Source organism: Atractosteus spatula, chromosome 5 (assembly GCF_055471065.1).
Source record: "Atractosteus spatula isolate fAtrSpa1 chromosome 5, fAtrSpa1.hap1, whole genome shotgun sequence".
NCBI classification, from domain to species: Eukaryota; Metazoa; Chordata; class Actinopteri; order Semionotiformes; family Lepisosteidae; genus Atractosteus; species Atractosteus spatula.
Window position 1 is genome coordinate 14,101,604 of NC_142710.1, and position 14,239 is coordinate 14,115,842.

The window sequence follows — 14,239 nt, forward strand, 5'->3', positions numbered from 1 at the left end:
CATAGGCCTGGCCGTGCCAATGAACACCAGCAAGCAGCAGGCCAGGATGTTTTCTCACACATGCTGGGAAGAGGCTTTAGATGTGTGGTGCTCCTTTAAAGCCAGGAATCCAGTGAATCCAGAGCATCCTGGAGAAGTGGTGGAACCAGTCTCTCGGGGTGGAGCAGCTGGGGGGTGTGTGAGTAGAAAGGTTTGGTTTGACCTGATTCCTGCAGTGACTCACTGCTGAGAGGCACAGGCACACCAGGGCCAGCGTGTCCGAGAGGCTCTCCTGCACGCCACTGCTGCTGGAGCTGTTGGTGTTTTTGGGGGGTGAGGGGGGTGAGGGGGGTAAGGATATTCCCATCTTCCTTGCGGGCTGAGTGACAAGTTGGCCAACGATTTCTGCTGTTTAGTCGTGAGGAAGAGGACATGCACCCGGAGGTAGGATCTGCTGTCTTTTTATCCCTGACTTTCATTCCCGGCGGTCTGAGGTGAAGGTATGGGTAACTGCTGTTGCTTTATAAGGGCTGTTCTTATTTCTGCAAATCTATACTGACCGGGGCTCCATTGAGCTCAGTAAGTTAATAACTCAATGAGGAGAACCGGCCTGTGGGCATGTTTCTCCTCCTGGAGCTCCTGATCTTGCAGGGAAAGGATTCAGTGGGAGACACATGGAATTTAGGGGTGAAGCATTTTTTGTACCAGTTGAGATATCTAGTTTTTAATCAGCAATTTAAGCAATTAAAATGTACACAGAATAATGCTGGAGGATGGCCCTCACAGAGGCTCAGATACCTGGTATCTATCCTGTGTTGCTCTGGGGTGGGAGTTCTGACACTTCCTGTGGCCCGGAGTTCCATTTCCTGCTGGCATTTTTCTACGAATCCACTAACCATAGACCATCGGAGCTGTCTGAATTGAAACATTAGCTAGGTGTGCTGTTGCCTTCATTGAGGTCCTCCCTTGACCTCACTCACTGCAGCCTTCTGTGCCAAAGCAACACTTACATTCAGAGGTGATACTGTAGTGTTGCAGATAGCACCACTGCCTCACAGCCCCATTCCCCAGAAGAGTCCAGGGGTCGATTCTGGGTGGGGGGGGGTCCTGTTCTTTGCAGAGCTGATGTGTTCTCCCTGTGGATTCTTGCTAGGCTCTGCAGTTTCCTCCCACCTCCTAAAGGCGTGCAAGTTTGATTGGCTACTCCAAAACAGCCCTTTCTAGGAAGGGGGGGTTGAAGGGCATTCAATCTATTGGGGGGGGAGTTTTGACCTGTTCTGGCTTTGGGCCTACAAGAGAAGAACAGAACCAGGTCAGTAGGGCCTCCTTTCACTTTTTATAAAGTTCTGATGAGGAAAAGGACTGGTCTGCTACTACTTTACTGGCTTCAAGAATTGTGAAACATCCTTTGTTTGGAGCCTGTCCCACTCGTATGGACAGTATGGTCCACTCCTATGGTGCATATCATTCTCTTATACCTCACTAAGGCAGACTGTGTAAACATTCAAGTGAGTCTTTTGTTCTGGATTACATCATGTTAGTTCCCCCAGGGCATCAGTGTTGACAATCAGTCAAAACATTTTTGTAGGGTTTATTTTTCATCTTATTGTTCTTGGCTGTGAACAGCAGAGGGCAGGATCTGTAGTAGATGACACTATGTCTCAGAAAAGCTATCTTTTTGCACAGTCCCCTGCTGGGGCCTCAGCAGAACTCTGAGGTTAGTGTCTGTGGTGTGAGCACCGGTCCATCACCTCTTCTCTAGAAGAACGAGGCTGAACTAGTCTCATTCTGGTACCACTGAGTCTGGCTCTCCAGGTCTCAAGTTGGTAACAATTACTTTTCCAAGTGCCAATTTTCCAAAATATCTCAAAAACCATAGTGTCACGCCCCACACTATACCTCTGAAACGCCGTTCTGTCCCTGTCACATTCCACACTCTCCCTCGCAAACGATGTTACATTCCCGGAACCTCTGCTTCACAATCTCATCCCTGATTGAACCCATCACATTCTCACATGCATCAGATTCCTCAAATTCTCACTCCCTAACCAATCATCCAATCACACCCCTTTCCTTTCAGTATTTAAACCCCCCTCACACACCTTCCCATGCTCACTATTGAGAAGCCTCTTGTAGTATTCTCCAGTGTGTGTTTCCAAGCCTTTTGACTGATCTCCTGTTATGAATCTTCTGCTTCCGCCTCTTGACCTTGCCTTCTGGATTTCGACTTGGATTGTTTTTGGATATCTCTCGTTACCGGACCCTCTGCCTCCCTTATCGACCCAGCCTTTGGATTTCGTCTTTCGGATCGTCCCTTTGCTACTCTGCGTTCTGTGGGATTCCGGTCACGCATAAGGATCCTCCTGTTCTACCTATAGGTTCCCCGACACATAGCCCTCAAACCCCCTTCCTGTCCCGCATAAGTCACACGAAGGGGCGGGGAGCCCAGACCCAGAACCCCAAACCTAGGGCAGACATCCGGAAGTGAGGCGTCGCAATAATTGTTGCAAAGAGTGAGCGCACCCGTGCCCGGCCTGGAAGGAAGTCATCCGTTTGTGTCTCTCTCTGCGATTCCTCTGAATAAAGAAGAGGCAGACTCTGCCCTGAACCATGACTGGTTTTTACTCTGTCAACCCCCTCCCCCCGCCCCCCCAGACTAAAATAGCTCAGCTCAGTCTCAGCTCGCTCTGAAAAGGGTGAGAGCACACTAGGACGCACCCTGATCATCAGAGATCAGACAGGCAGACCCCGCGCAGGCAGGACGAAGGGCAGGGATGAGTACAGGGGCACACTGTCCTGGACACTAGACAGCCAGCTGAAGAGAAGCTTGCAGGCTTTCAGGAGCTTCTTTTCACAAGGTTATCACTCACGCAGGTGAACCTTCGCTGTCCCCTCACACTGCACGCTGTTCAGTTCAGCCACATGCTCATCCTCTCTCTTTCACTGTAGCAACCGATCCACACTTTCTGTAAACCCCAACTCTCTCCAAAGCCCTTACTGCCCTAACCCTGTATTCCAGTCCAATATGGCCGACCCAGGCCACTATAAGATGCTGTAATTCACATTCATCTTCGTTCTACTTAATGTTTCTTTCTTTTTTATTACAGGGCCTCAACTACGTTTTCTCTGCTGCTTCCCGTCCCAGCTCTCTCTGAGCATACACCACCTTTAGCCTTTGACCTCTAATCACAAACCACAAACATTAAGCATTCAACCTTTAGCCTTTGACCTTGATCTGTGGCTTTTGATCTTTGACCCTTCAACCCACCCCGGCTGCCCCTGTTCAAGATGGCAGAGGCCCTGTGCAGCGAACAGGAGCTGACCTGCTCGATCTGCCTGGACATCTTCACCGACCCCGTCTCCACGCCCTGCGGCCACAACTTCTGCCAGCTGTGCATCGGGAGCTACTGGGACACCAGCGATGTCGACAAGTGCTGCTGCCCCCTCTGCAAGCGCAGCTTCCTGCGCCGCCCCGAGCTCAACATCAACCGCGTCTTCGCCCAGATCGCCGAGACCTACAAGGAGTCGAGGGCGGGGGAGGACGCCGCGTGGGGAGGCGACCGCGCCCAGCCGGGGGAGATCGCCTGCGACGTGTGCCTGGGCGGGAGGCGGCGAGCTGTGCGCTCCTGCCTGACCTGCATGGCCTCCTACTGCGAGGCCCACATCCAGCAGCACCTCCAGGGGGCGTTCTTCTCCCACCACCAGCTGCGGGAGCCCCAGGTGGCCTTCCAGGGCCGCATGTGCACGATCCACCGCAAGCTCCTGGACGTGTACTGCCGCACGGACCAGGTCTGTGTGTGCGCCAGCTGCGCCCAGGCCGAGCACCGCAAGCACAGGACAGTGTCCGTCCAGGTGGAGAGGAGCAGCAAGCAGGTATGGGGAGGGGAGAGGGCAGCAGGTAGAGGCCAGGATGGGAGTTTGAACTGCCAAAGGCCACACACTGGACAGGCTCAACACAAAGAAAGGAGAGGCTCACTGATGCCTGACACCAGCTCTGCACTGCCTACCCCAGCCCTGACCCCTACTACAGCTCTACACTGCCACCAAGAGTCCAACCCCAGCCCCACCCCACTGCTCAAAGCCCTGACCCCTGACCTGTCACCCCAGCACCACACTGCCCCCTAGAGCCCTGACCCCTGACCTTTCACTCAAGCACCACGTTGCCGCCTAGAGCCCTGGCCCCTGATCTCTGGCCCCAGCACCACACTGTCCCCCAGAGTCCTGACCCCTGACCTTTCACCCCAGCTCCAGACTGCCATCTAGAGCCCTGACCCCTAACCACAGCTCCACACCACTATCCAGAGCCCTCAGCCCTGACCCAGACAGCACACTGACCCATGATGTCTCACCCCATCACACCCCACCACTGCCCCTGAGCTGCAATGCTGCTGCTATGGTGATCGCCATAGCGTTTGTTTTTTCATACAGCCTGTTTTTTCCTAAAGGCCACAAACTGTTCTCCCCCATGCGCCCTGGCAAGCGGTACCGCGCTGTTAAAACAAGATCCACTAGACTCAAGAAAAGCTCCTATCCCACTGCAGTGTGCGTCCTCAACAGCTAACTGCAGGGCCACAGACTCAACACACATCTGCCCTCTACACTTTTTACATAGTCTCCTTACTACAGATTTATTTATTTTTCCATTACATAGTTATTGTTCCTGTTGTCTACATTGTGTGGTGTTGTCTGTTGTACTGTGTATGTTCAGAGCGAGTAAGAATTCCAACGTATGTGTACGTATGGCAATGAACTACTCTACTCTAAAGTTCGATTCACAGGACCCCCCTATCTAGGGCTGTGGATGGTTCAAGGGTTTCAACAATGAGCTGACCCAAAATGACTGCAATAACCAGCAAGATTACATCTGAGGGACATGGGGTGCGGGGTGCTATTTAGCTCATGCAGCTCATTTGGTTTTTGCAGAAGCTGCTTGGGAAGATGGGCTTGGAGCTGCGGAAGGGCATTGAGCTCCGAGGTCTCAAGCTGTCGGAGCTGCAGAGCACGATGGAGTCCCTCAGAGTGAGTCCTGTAGTCCAGTCTCTAGTCAAAAGCTTCCCAACCCTTTTCCCCACGCGCCTCACTTTCAACATCTCCCATCCTTTCACAGCAATGCCAAATGATTTCAAGATATCGATCACTCAAACCAAAATAAGGTTTATTGCTGAAACATAGACAACAGGGTGAATAAGAAATATCTGACCACTTTTTCAATCTCCACATCTGTATAACATTTGGTTAAAAGCTGGAAAAAGCTCCATGCAGCTCTCGATCTATATTTATTATGCATGATCGCTTTTGATTCTGCTGGACACCTGAGACTTTTCCACAGCACAGCCCACAGTGTGAGGAGGCATGGCACTACATATCAATGTTTGCAACGTACAGTAGTGAGTTACAGTTGCAAGGGCTGATGGGAATCAGGCCACGACCTGTGGGTGTCATGTGTCACCATATGGGTGACCTGCTGTTACTGTGTTGGGCCCGTGCACCCCCAGCTGCACACAGCGCCCTCTACGGGGCTCCCTCTGCTACTGCAGTGACACGGTGCGGCCGTCAGCCCCTGCCCGTGTCTGAACACGCCGCTGTCCCATCAGAGCCTGGCCCAGCGGGAGAAGGCACAGTGCGAGGAGGTCCTGGCGGAGGTGATCCGGTCAGCAGAACGGATTCGGGAGGAGCTGGTCGCCGGGATCAACCAGAAGCAGGAGGCTATGGAGAGCAGGGGGGAGGAGATGGTCAGGCAGCTGGGCAATGAGATGACCGAGCTCAATAATAGGCACAACACCCTGGAGCACCTGTCCACCTCCGAGGACCACATCAGCTTTCTGCAGGTAGTCACTATTCCTCACTGCACATAATCAATACACCTTCAATAGGTCATCAATACCTACTGTCCACCTCTGAGGATCATATCAGCTGTCTGCAGGTAGTCACTGTTCCTCACTGCAGATAATCAATACCTTGTCAATAGGTCATCAATACCCACTGTTCACCTCTGATCTTCCACTCGCTCTCTCCCCTCCCAGGGCTTCCAGGAGGCCAGCAGGCCCATTCAGACAGAGGACACGTCCAGCCTGAGCCTGGAGATGCATTTCCACCTGGAGGAGGTGAAGAGAGCCCTGGGAGACGTGAGAGAGAGGCTGGACGACATCCGGATGGGCGAGGTCCGGCCCCGGCGGTCCGGTGAGTCTGAGCGGCGGGGCGCAGCCTCGGGGAGGCAGGGGGTGAGGCACGAGCGAGGGTCGGTGGGTAGGACTGCGGCCCCTCCCTCCCTGCTCAGACAGAAGTTTTGGAACTGTGTGCGTATGGCGACCTCTTGTGGTGGTATGAGGATATTGCCAAACCCTAAAGATCCCTTTTGGTCCGAGTTCCTCCTGCATCACCACAGGGCTTTATAAGGGAAACAAAAATGTGGGTCACAGGTCTCTACTGTAAGAGAACTAGAGTACGTGCAATGTGCAGCACCAGACTTCAGACTGTCTGTGGTGCAGCTTGGCTTGTGTCTCTATCAGAGACACCCAAACGTCTGTGCTTCTGAATCTGTCTTCTCTGTGTTGCAGGTTCTCTCTCTCACAGCGAGAGCACAATGAGTCTACGAGGGATGAGGAGGAGTCAGTGGTCCCTGAAAGGTGAGACTGTCGACACAGTGGCACTTGTCTCCTGTCCTGTTGTGTGCGTTTATTACTGAGAGATTCTATTGTCTCCTCTCTCTCACTGTGTCTCCTGTCCTGTTGTGTGTGTTTATTACTGAGAGATTCTGTCTCCTCCCTCTCACTTGTCTCCTGTCCTGTTGTGTACTATTTACTGAGAGATTCTAATGTCTCCTCTCTCACTGTGTCTCCTGTCCTGTTGTGTGTGTTTATTACTGAGAGATTTTGTGATCTCCTATCTCTCACCGTGTCTCCTGTCCTGTTGTTTATTACTAAGAGATACTGCTATGTCCTCTCTCACGGTGTCTCCACTCTTGTTGCTCTGTTTATTACTGAGGGATTCTCTGTTATCTCCTGTCTCTCCCATTATCTCCTGTCCTGTCGTGTGTGTTTATTAAACTTCTCTGCAATATTGACACCCTTCTCTCTTCTGTCCAATTTGCCTGTCTGTCTTCCAGATCTAACCAGGATTCGACCAGGCTCCGGTAAGTCTGCCTCTATGCTGGTCTTCAGAAACCCTGTGCTGCAGCTGTAACAGCACCAAGAGCAGCAGCAGTAGCGGTGGGACACTTCTGGGGCAGTGGGAGCAATAACAGCAGATATAGTGGTAGCGAGTAGAAAACATGCTGCCAGCTGCAGAAACAGTACTAGTAGTAGCAGTGCAGTAACAGTAGTGACAGTGCAGTAGAAGTAAATAATCATCCTTACCCTTCTGTAGCGCTTTTCTGGATACTCCACTCCGAGCGCTTTACAGATAATGGGGTCTCCTCTCCACCACCACCAGTGTTCAGCCCCACCTGGATGATGCTCCAGTCTGCTCACACACACCAGCTCTCAGTGGGGAGGAGAGCAGAATGATGAAGCCAGTTCAGAGAGGGGGGTTATTAGGAGACATAACTGGTAAAGGGAGAAATTTGTCCAGGACACCCTATTCTTTTCAAGAAATGCCCTGGGATTTTGAATGACCACAGAGTCAAGACCTCGGTTTTTTACAGTATAGTGTCCCCATCACTATACTGGGCCATTAGGACCCACACAGACTGCAGGGTGAGCACCCCCTACTGGCCCCACTAACACCTCTTCCAGCAGCAGCTTCAACTTTCCCAGGAGTCTCCCCTCCAGGTACTGGTCAGACTCATACCTGCTGAGCCTCCGTGGGCTACCAGCTGTGAGCTGTGAGCTGCAGGGTGAAATAGCTGCTGGTTGTGCTGCAGTGGGAGTAGCAGCAGCAAGGGATAGCAGTAGCAGCTCCGCGTGATATATTCCCTTCCTGATCGTGCTGACCAGCTCTGACCTAGAGCCGCTCGACGTGAGCCTCTCTGCTGCGCTATGGAGGCACACACACCCACTGTCCTGTGTGCTGAGGCACGAGGCCATGCTGATCCTCCTTCTCCCCTGTCTCCGCAGGCATCAAGAGGATCCGCTCCTACACGGGTGAGTCACGTCCCCCCGCCCTCCTTCCTTTCGCCCTTGTTTAACAACGTGCCGACGGGACAGCCGCATGACTCTTCCTCTTCCTCCCCCCAGACGACATCACCCTGAACCCGGTGACGGCCTACCCCTTCCTCATCCTGTCGGAGGACCGCAAGCAGGTGAAGAGGGGCGAGAAGCTGCAGCACTACCGCAACAGCTCCCAGCGCTACGACGTGCTGTCCTGCGTGCTGGGCAAGGAGGGCTTCACCTCCGGGAGGCACTACTGGGAGGTGGCGGTGAGCGACAACACGGACTGGAAGCTGGGGGCGGTGCGGGAGTCAGCCCCCCGCAAGGGGCTGTTCGACATGAGCCCCCTCACGGGATACTGGGCCCTCTGGTGGTCCGGGTCCCACCTGCGCGCCCTGACCGGCCCTGCCGCCTCCAAGGTGAAGTACTCGCTGAAGCTGAAGAAGGTGGGCGTGTTCGTGGACTACGAGGAAGGCCAGGTCTCCTTCTACAATGCCAAGAACGGCTCGGAGATCTACACCTTCACCGACAGCTTCTCCGAGCGGCTGTACCCGCTGCTGGGCACCGGGGACAAGGAGGTGCCCCTGGTGCTCTGCTCTCTGCTCACCATCGCCGAGTGAGGCAAGGAGGAAACAGACTCCAGAACTCGCTCCCACCGAGAGCCACGCCGGCCTGCGTCCATCGCTACAGGAACACCGCAGCACGGGATCGATAATCAATACGGCTCCCCACAGGAGCCCGAGAGGAGGTACAACACAAAACTCCAGCCGTCCCCTCTCCCCACTTAGCTCGGACCCCGCAGGACAGCGCCTGTGCTTCATTGCTGCCCCCTTCTGGACCGTCTCCTGAATTACATCTCTCTCAGCCAAGCTACATTCGGCCGAGGAGTCACACTGCTGTGAAACGCTAACGGCTAAAAGTCCAAGTCACAAAAACAAAGTAAATATGAATATCACACTGAATATCAGTATAAAAAAGATCTTACTGACTCTTACAATGATGGATGCACATCGACTGAAGATTAACGATGCATTTGATCTACTCTGGATTTTTCATTTCAGCTGCACCTCTTCCTGCTGTGAGAGTAAGAGAACATGCAGCATGTGGTCAGACCAGACTGCTTACCGTTAATGCCCTCAGAGTGCTGAGGCCCGGCTGTTATGCTATTTCACTCCCTCTCTTAGGCAACAGTGTTACATGAAAGGAACAGCAATTAATTTAACTTAACCTTAATAAACACACTGGAGCCATACAGGACACAAATCCCGAGGACACAGGAAGGAGAACCTCTCTTGTTTTGTGTCTGTACCTAGAATTACCCCTGGGCCTGATCACTACCTGTACCCCGAAACCCACAGACTTCTTATAGACCATCACCCTTACAGGCCAGATGGCAGTCTGGGGCGAGATGAGGGGATTAACATTAAACACACTTTTCTAAGTATTTGGGAAAGTAACTTCTTATGTCTGGGCTTTTGTGTCCCACCTCTTCACCCACTGTGTGAACACTAAATAAAAAACACGGTTGACAAAACAAGTTTTATATGATTCACTGATAAAACAACGGCAACATCCTCAACGTATACAAGATAAGCGTGCATGTGATACAATGACGTGCACTGTAGAAAAGCTACTTCAAAAACAGTGACTCGTTACATACAAGCTGCTTGTGTAATAGATTGTCGCAGATGTCGGAAGGGCAAGCCATGGGATGACAAGGAGAGCAGTAGAGACCCTGTGCGTAGCGGTAAAAGGGGCAACACAGAGGTTAGCCCAGGCTCAGGGGGTCGGACGATGTCGGTATGGAAACCTATGCCCTCAGGCCACGGACAGGAGCAAACTGGTGCTTGGCGGGTCTCAGGACATCTGAGCCCTCAATGCTGAGCGAGGAGCAGAGCTGACACAGGAAGTAAACAGGCTATACAACCAGACACACCAGAAAGACATGAATAATCCCAGGGAACTAGGAACAGGACAGAAGTAGGGTGCCCTCTAGGTGTACTGGGCATGACATAGATAATGTTTTAAAATCAACAAGACGTTTAGGGAAAGCAAGTCATTAGTCACAGTGCTCAGTGAAGCTCCCAGTGTTGCAAATGTAACTCATGTAGGGAGCTGTGTCAGCATGTGTAGGCCGCACAGGAACAAGTAAAGGCATATTCCCTGCTGAAAAGAGAAGAAAAGTGACACAACGTTTCGGCTGTGGGGCCTTCAGGGCTCACCCAAGACTGTGTGTCTCTTTTATTCTCTTTTGAGCATGGAATAAACCTTCACTTTTTCCTTTGTACATGTAGTGCTAGATAACGCTTGCTTAGTTATTTTTATTTTGATGTTTTTAATATTTGTTCATAATGGGTCTTTTTCTATAAAAGAAATTGACCAAAGAAAGCACCTCCAACTTCATCTACAGCATAAATTACTCTGAGTTCGAGTAGGCAGCTGCGTCAGCATGTGTAGGCTGCAAAGGAACAGGTGAAGGTTTATTCCAGGCTGAAAGGAAAAGAGAGGAGACACGGGGTTTTGTCTGTGGAGCCTTCAGATGTCTGGCAGCCAGAGCAGAGACAACAGAGACGAGCTCCACTCTGGCAGAGGATTGTAAAGAGGCGAGCTCAGGGAGAGTTAGAAGCTCAGAAGATGGTTGGGTTCGCTGACGAGCACTGCACAGCTGTGCTGAGAGCTGTATCCCCTTTGGCAGCACAATGACAGAGTGCTTCTTTGGTGGCATTTAGGAGATCAATACAGACCCTGCAATGGATTGATCAGCTGGCAGATGAGGAGCCTGTCCTCAGACCCACGAGAGAGAGGTGTGATCAATCGTCAGAATGTCACGGGCAACTGAGGCCTGGGACCTGTCACCAGCCCGGGTGTGACATTTAGACTACAGTCACGACAAACAGTACTGTGAGAAGTTTCAAATCATAGAAAAGGTATTACGTCCAACTCATCATTGAGACCACAAAACAGTACCCACAACATAGATCCAAAATTATACTTTTCAAAGTTGTCAGCTTTTAAACATTTTCCCCACTTAGTCACAGAGGCGTATATCAAGACATCCTCACTGCTTCAATGGAGCAAGTAAAGGTTTATTCCCTGCTAGAAAGAGAAGAAATGAAACACAATGTTCCGGCTCTGGAGCCGTCTTTAGGTGTGAGAAAGAGAGGAACGTCAGCAGCTGATAAAGCAGGGGAGAAACAAAGCCGAAAGCGGAGTGGGCATTCAGGTGGTGTGAAGTCGAGAGAGGTGAAGAGAGGCGTGAAGTCGAAACCTGCGAATAAACAGCTCCTCTTGGAGTCATGGGTAGAACCCAGCTCTCAAGCATCATCAACATGGGCAGCAAAACTACTGGTCACAAACAGAACCAGCTGAACCACATCTATACTAGCAGTGTCTACAGGAAAACAGCCTTCGCATCCACGACACTCCTGCCCCTCTTACCGGACACCGCCCGCTGCCCTTGGTCTGCAAGGCAGTCCTTTCAAGTGCGATGAAGACGCTGGGAGCTTCGTTGCCTATTGTACGAGCTGAACTTTGGTGCTCCTCAGTTCAATGCTCTTTCCATCAAGTCATCTTGTCTTTTGACGCTTCGTGTTTTGCGTTCCTTTGACTCTCGGCATATCGGGTGACTTGAAACACTGAAGTTGTTGCTTACGGAGTGTGGAACATTGTTTTGCAACTGTCATGACGCTGTGTGAGCCTTTCTTCGGCAACAGGGGCAGGCTGACAGCAGCGCCAGCGAAAGTTAGGGCAAATTTCTGGACTTAATTGTGAATGTGAATGTTATGTAGGAAAGGGGTGCGGCTTTGCTCCTCTCCCGTGTAAAGGTGACGCTTTCCAGGTGGTAGGCCAGTAGAGGTGGTTCTGAGCGAATAGTTGCTGCCAGTGTCTGAAAAGAGCAAGAGAGCAAGCGGCCCTGCCCCGTGTGAGGATCGAACTCACGACCTTCAGATTATGAGACTGACGCGATACCTGCTGCACCAACGAGGCCAGCTGCGGCGTGCCGGCCAGAAAGATTGCCTCACACGGATTTCAGACGCCTGGTCCCTAATCTTGCGACGCCCTCTGCTGGGTGTTGTGTTGCCTTTTGATCTCACCGAGAGTTTTGGGGTTTGTTTCTGTCGCGAGTCTGTCTTTCACAGCTCACCTAGCACAAGTCTCTCTGGCTGAAATGGCCTCTCTGCGTCAGCATCGTGGCCTCACTCAGCCATTAAAAAGATCACTGGGACCTCTGACATGCTGACATGAAGTGTCAAGAGAGAGTGGCGGAGACGCACTTAAGCCAGAGAGAAGATGAAAAGGGGGCGTGGCTGCTAAACGCTTCACTCTCGGCGCAAGGCGCGAACACAGGCTAAAGGACACCTTTCGGCACACCGACCTCTCAGCGTACACCTGGAGGATGCGGGCATCGATCCCGCTACCTCTCGCATGCAAAGCGAGCGCTCTACCATGGGAGCTAATCCCCCTCGCTGTGCCTTCCCCCTCGGCGTCGCCTTGTGCCGCTTGTTCCCCTCTTACCGGGCGCCGTCCACTGCCCTTCGCCTGCAAGGCAGTCGGCTTTCTTGACTTATTGATGAAGGTCTGACGGGACGAGCGAATGACGCCTCCCCCCGTCTTCCAGCTCGCTGACAACACAAAAGCAAAAGAGTCGCTGTGGCTCGTTGGTCTAGGCGTATGATTCTCGCTTTGGGTGCGAGAGGTCCCGGGTTCAAATCCCGGACGAGCCCTCTTCCTCCTCTGCCACACTCCTGGGAACTGATATCCACATCACCTCGCAGCGTCTGCTTACGGCAAACGATGGAAGGTGACTGATGACTGAAGGAGCCTGGTCAATCCTCATCACGTGGCACAATGACAGCGTGCAGTCAGCTGTCCAAGGCGGCAACCTCGTTGCTCGTTCAAGAGAACACGTCCTGAAAACTCCTCACCACTATGTCGTAAATGAGCACCGCGAACGCTTGTTGTCGTGCGTCATTATTTGAGAAATGCAGAAGCATTGCTCAAGAAATGCCCTCTCTCAGCCACCGAAACGTGTACGGGGCTCGCCTTTCGCTCTCTGCGCCTCGCATATTTATGGAGCTGTCTGCTCTTCTTTCTGTTGAAGTACTCAAAATACGGGGCGTCCCGCAGAGCGTGATGTGCTCGCTGACAGCTTTCAATATTTGAAGGAAAACTACGAGCTTGATGGCTCGAATGTGATTGTTTAGCAATCGTTGATTAAACGCACGTCTTCTAAGGATTCGTGAGAGTATCATCGCCACTGTTTTCGCTCGGATATACTTTTCATTTGCTAAGCTGCCAAATTGGACGAGAAAATGCCGGAGACGCACTCAGTGCAGACTGAGGCGGGGAAGGAGGCGTGGCCCTTCAATGCTTGACAGCTGAAGGACGTTCAGCGGAGGAGAACCTATTAGAAGTCGCAGAGGCTGAAGGAGAGCACCCGGCTCCCAGAGCTCCAGACTCGGACCTGGAGGATGCGGGCATCGATCCCGCTATCTCTCGCATGCTAAGCGAGCGCTCTACCATTTGAGCTAACCCCCCTCGCTTCAGGTGTCTCGGCATCATGTCTTACCGCCTCTGCCCCTCTTACCGGACACCGCCCGCTGCCCTTGGTCTGCAAGGCAGTCCTTTCAAGTGCGATGAAGACGCCGGGAGCTTCGTTGCCTATTGTACGAGCTGAACTTTGGTGCTCCTCAGTTCAATGCTCTTTCCATCAAGTCATCTTGTCTTTTGAAGCTTCGTGTTTTGCGCTCCTTTGACTCTCGGTGTTGTGTATCTTAATAAAGAGCCGTTCTTATATTATTTTAACTATTTTATTAACTACACAAATCATGCCCTTACACCATATATTCCCGCCTTCTACTCTCTTGTTCTGTTGTCTCGCGATGTCTACTCATTATACTGCATCCTTTGTTCTTTTTAAAGTCCAAAACTTTACCATAAAATTGTAACAATTCTATATCAACACACAGTAAACAGTTATTAACTATTACAACAAAATGAATGTTAAACCTTCCATTTCTATTCAACACATTCAACTTTTTTTTTCTTTTTTTTACAACTATTTCTATGAGTACCAACCCAAATTTTAGCTCAATTTCTACTTAAGTCACTTCTAAATTTTACCTCATTTCTAGCAGTCTAAGCAACATCTACATAGATAACACAAACAAAAT

General features: G+C 51.6%; 1 protein-coding gene and 3 non-coding genes across 4 annotated transcripts; 2 read left to right on the top strand and 2 right to left on the bottom strand.

Annotated features, from left to right (window-relative positions):
- The first annotated feature begins 213 nt into the window (after positions 1-213).
- On the top strand, positions 214-9,603 carry btr30 (bloodthirsty-related gene family, member 30). The gene is made up of 9 exons (XM_088916928.1): positions 214-423; positions 3,087-3,852; positions 4,903-4,998; positions 5,574-5,807; positions 6,003-6,159; positions 6,537-6,605; positions 7,085-7,111; positions 8,034-8,060; positions 8,154-9,603. The coding sequence occupies exons 2-9, from the start codon at positions 3,268-3,270 to the stop codon at positions 8,684-8,686; spliced, it is 1,728 nt and encodes a 575-aa protein (XP_088773054.1). The 5' UTR covers positions 214-423; positions 3,087-3,267; the 3' UTR covers positions 8,687-9,603.
- A 2,377-nt stretch (positions 9,604-11,980) lies between these two features.
- Positions 11,981-12,053, bottom strand: trnam-cau (transfer RNA methionine (anticodon CAU)). Its single transcript has one exon. It is a non-coding gene; the product is annotated as a tRNA-Met (tRNA).
- Positions 12,054-12,718: 665 nt separating this feature from the next.
- trnap-ugg (transfer RNA proline (anticodon UGG)) lies at positions 12,719-12,790 on the top strand. Its single transcript has one exon. It is a non-coding gene; the product is annotated as a tRNA-Pro (tRNA).
- A 741-nt stretch (positions 12,791-13,531) lies between these two features.
- Positions 13,532-13,604, bottom strand: trnaa-agc (transfer RNA alanine (anticodon AGC)). The gene has a single exon. It is a non-coding gene; the product is annotated as a tRNA-Ala (tRNA).
- Between the last annotated feature and the right edge of the window lie 635 nt (positions 13,605-14,239).

Excerpts from the sequence above, each read along its gene's own strand:
- btr30 (XM_088916928.1), top strand. The coding sequence starts at position 3,268 with ATGGCAGAGGCCCTGTGCAGCGAACAGGAGCTGACCTGCTCGATCTGC. Across the intron at positions 3,853-4,902 it reads TGGAGAGGAGCAGCAAGCAG|AAGCTGCTTGGGAAGATGGG; the intron begins GTATGGGGAGGG and ends TGGTTTTTGCAG. Across the intron at positions 6,160-6,536 it reads GGTCCGGCCCCGGCGGTCCG|GTTCTCTCTCTCACAGCGAG; the intron begins GTGAGTCTGAGC and ends TCTGTGTTGCAG.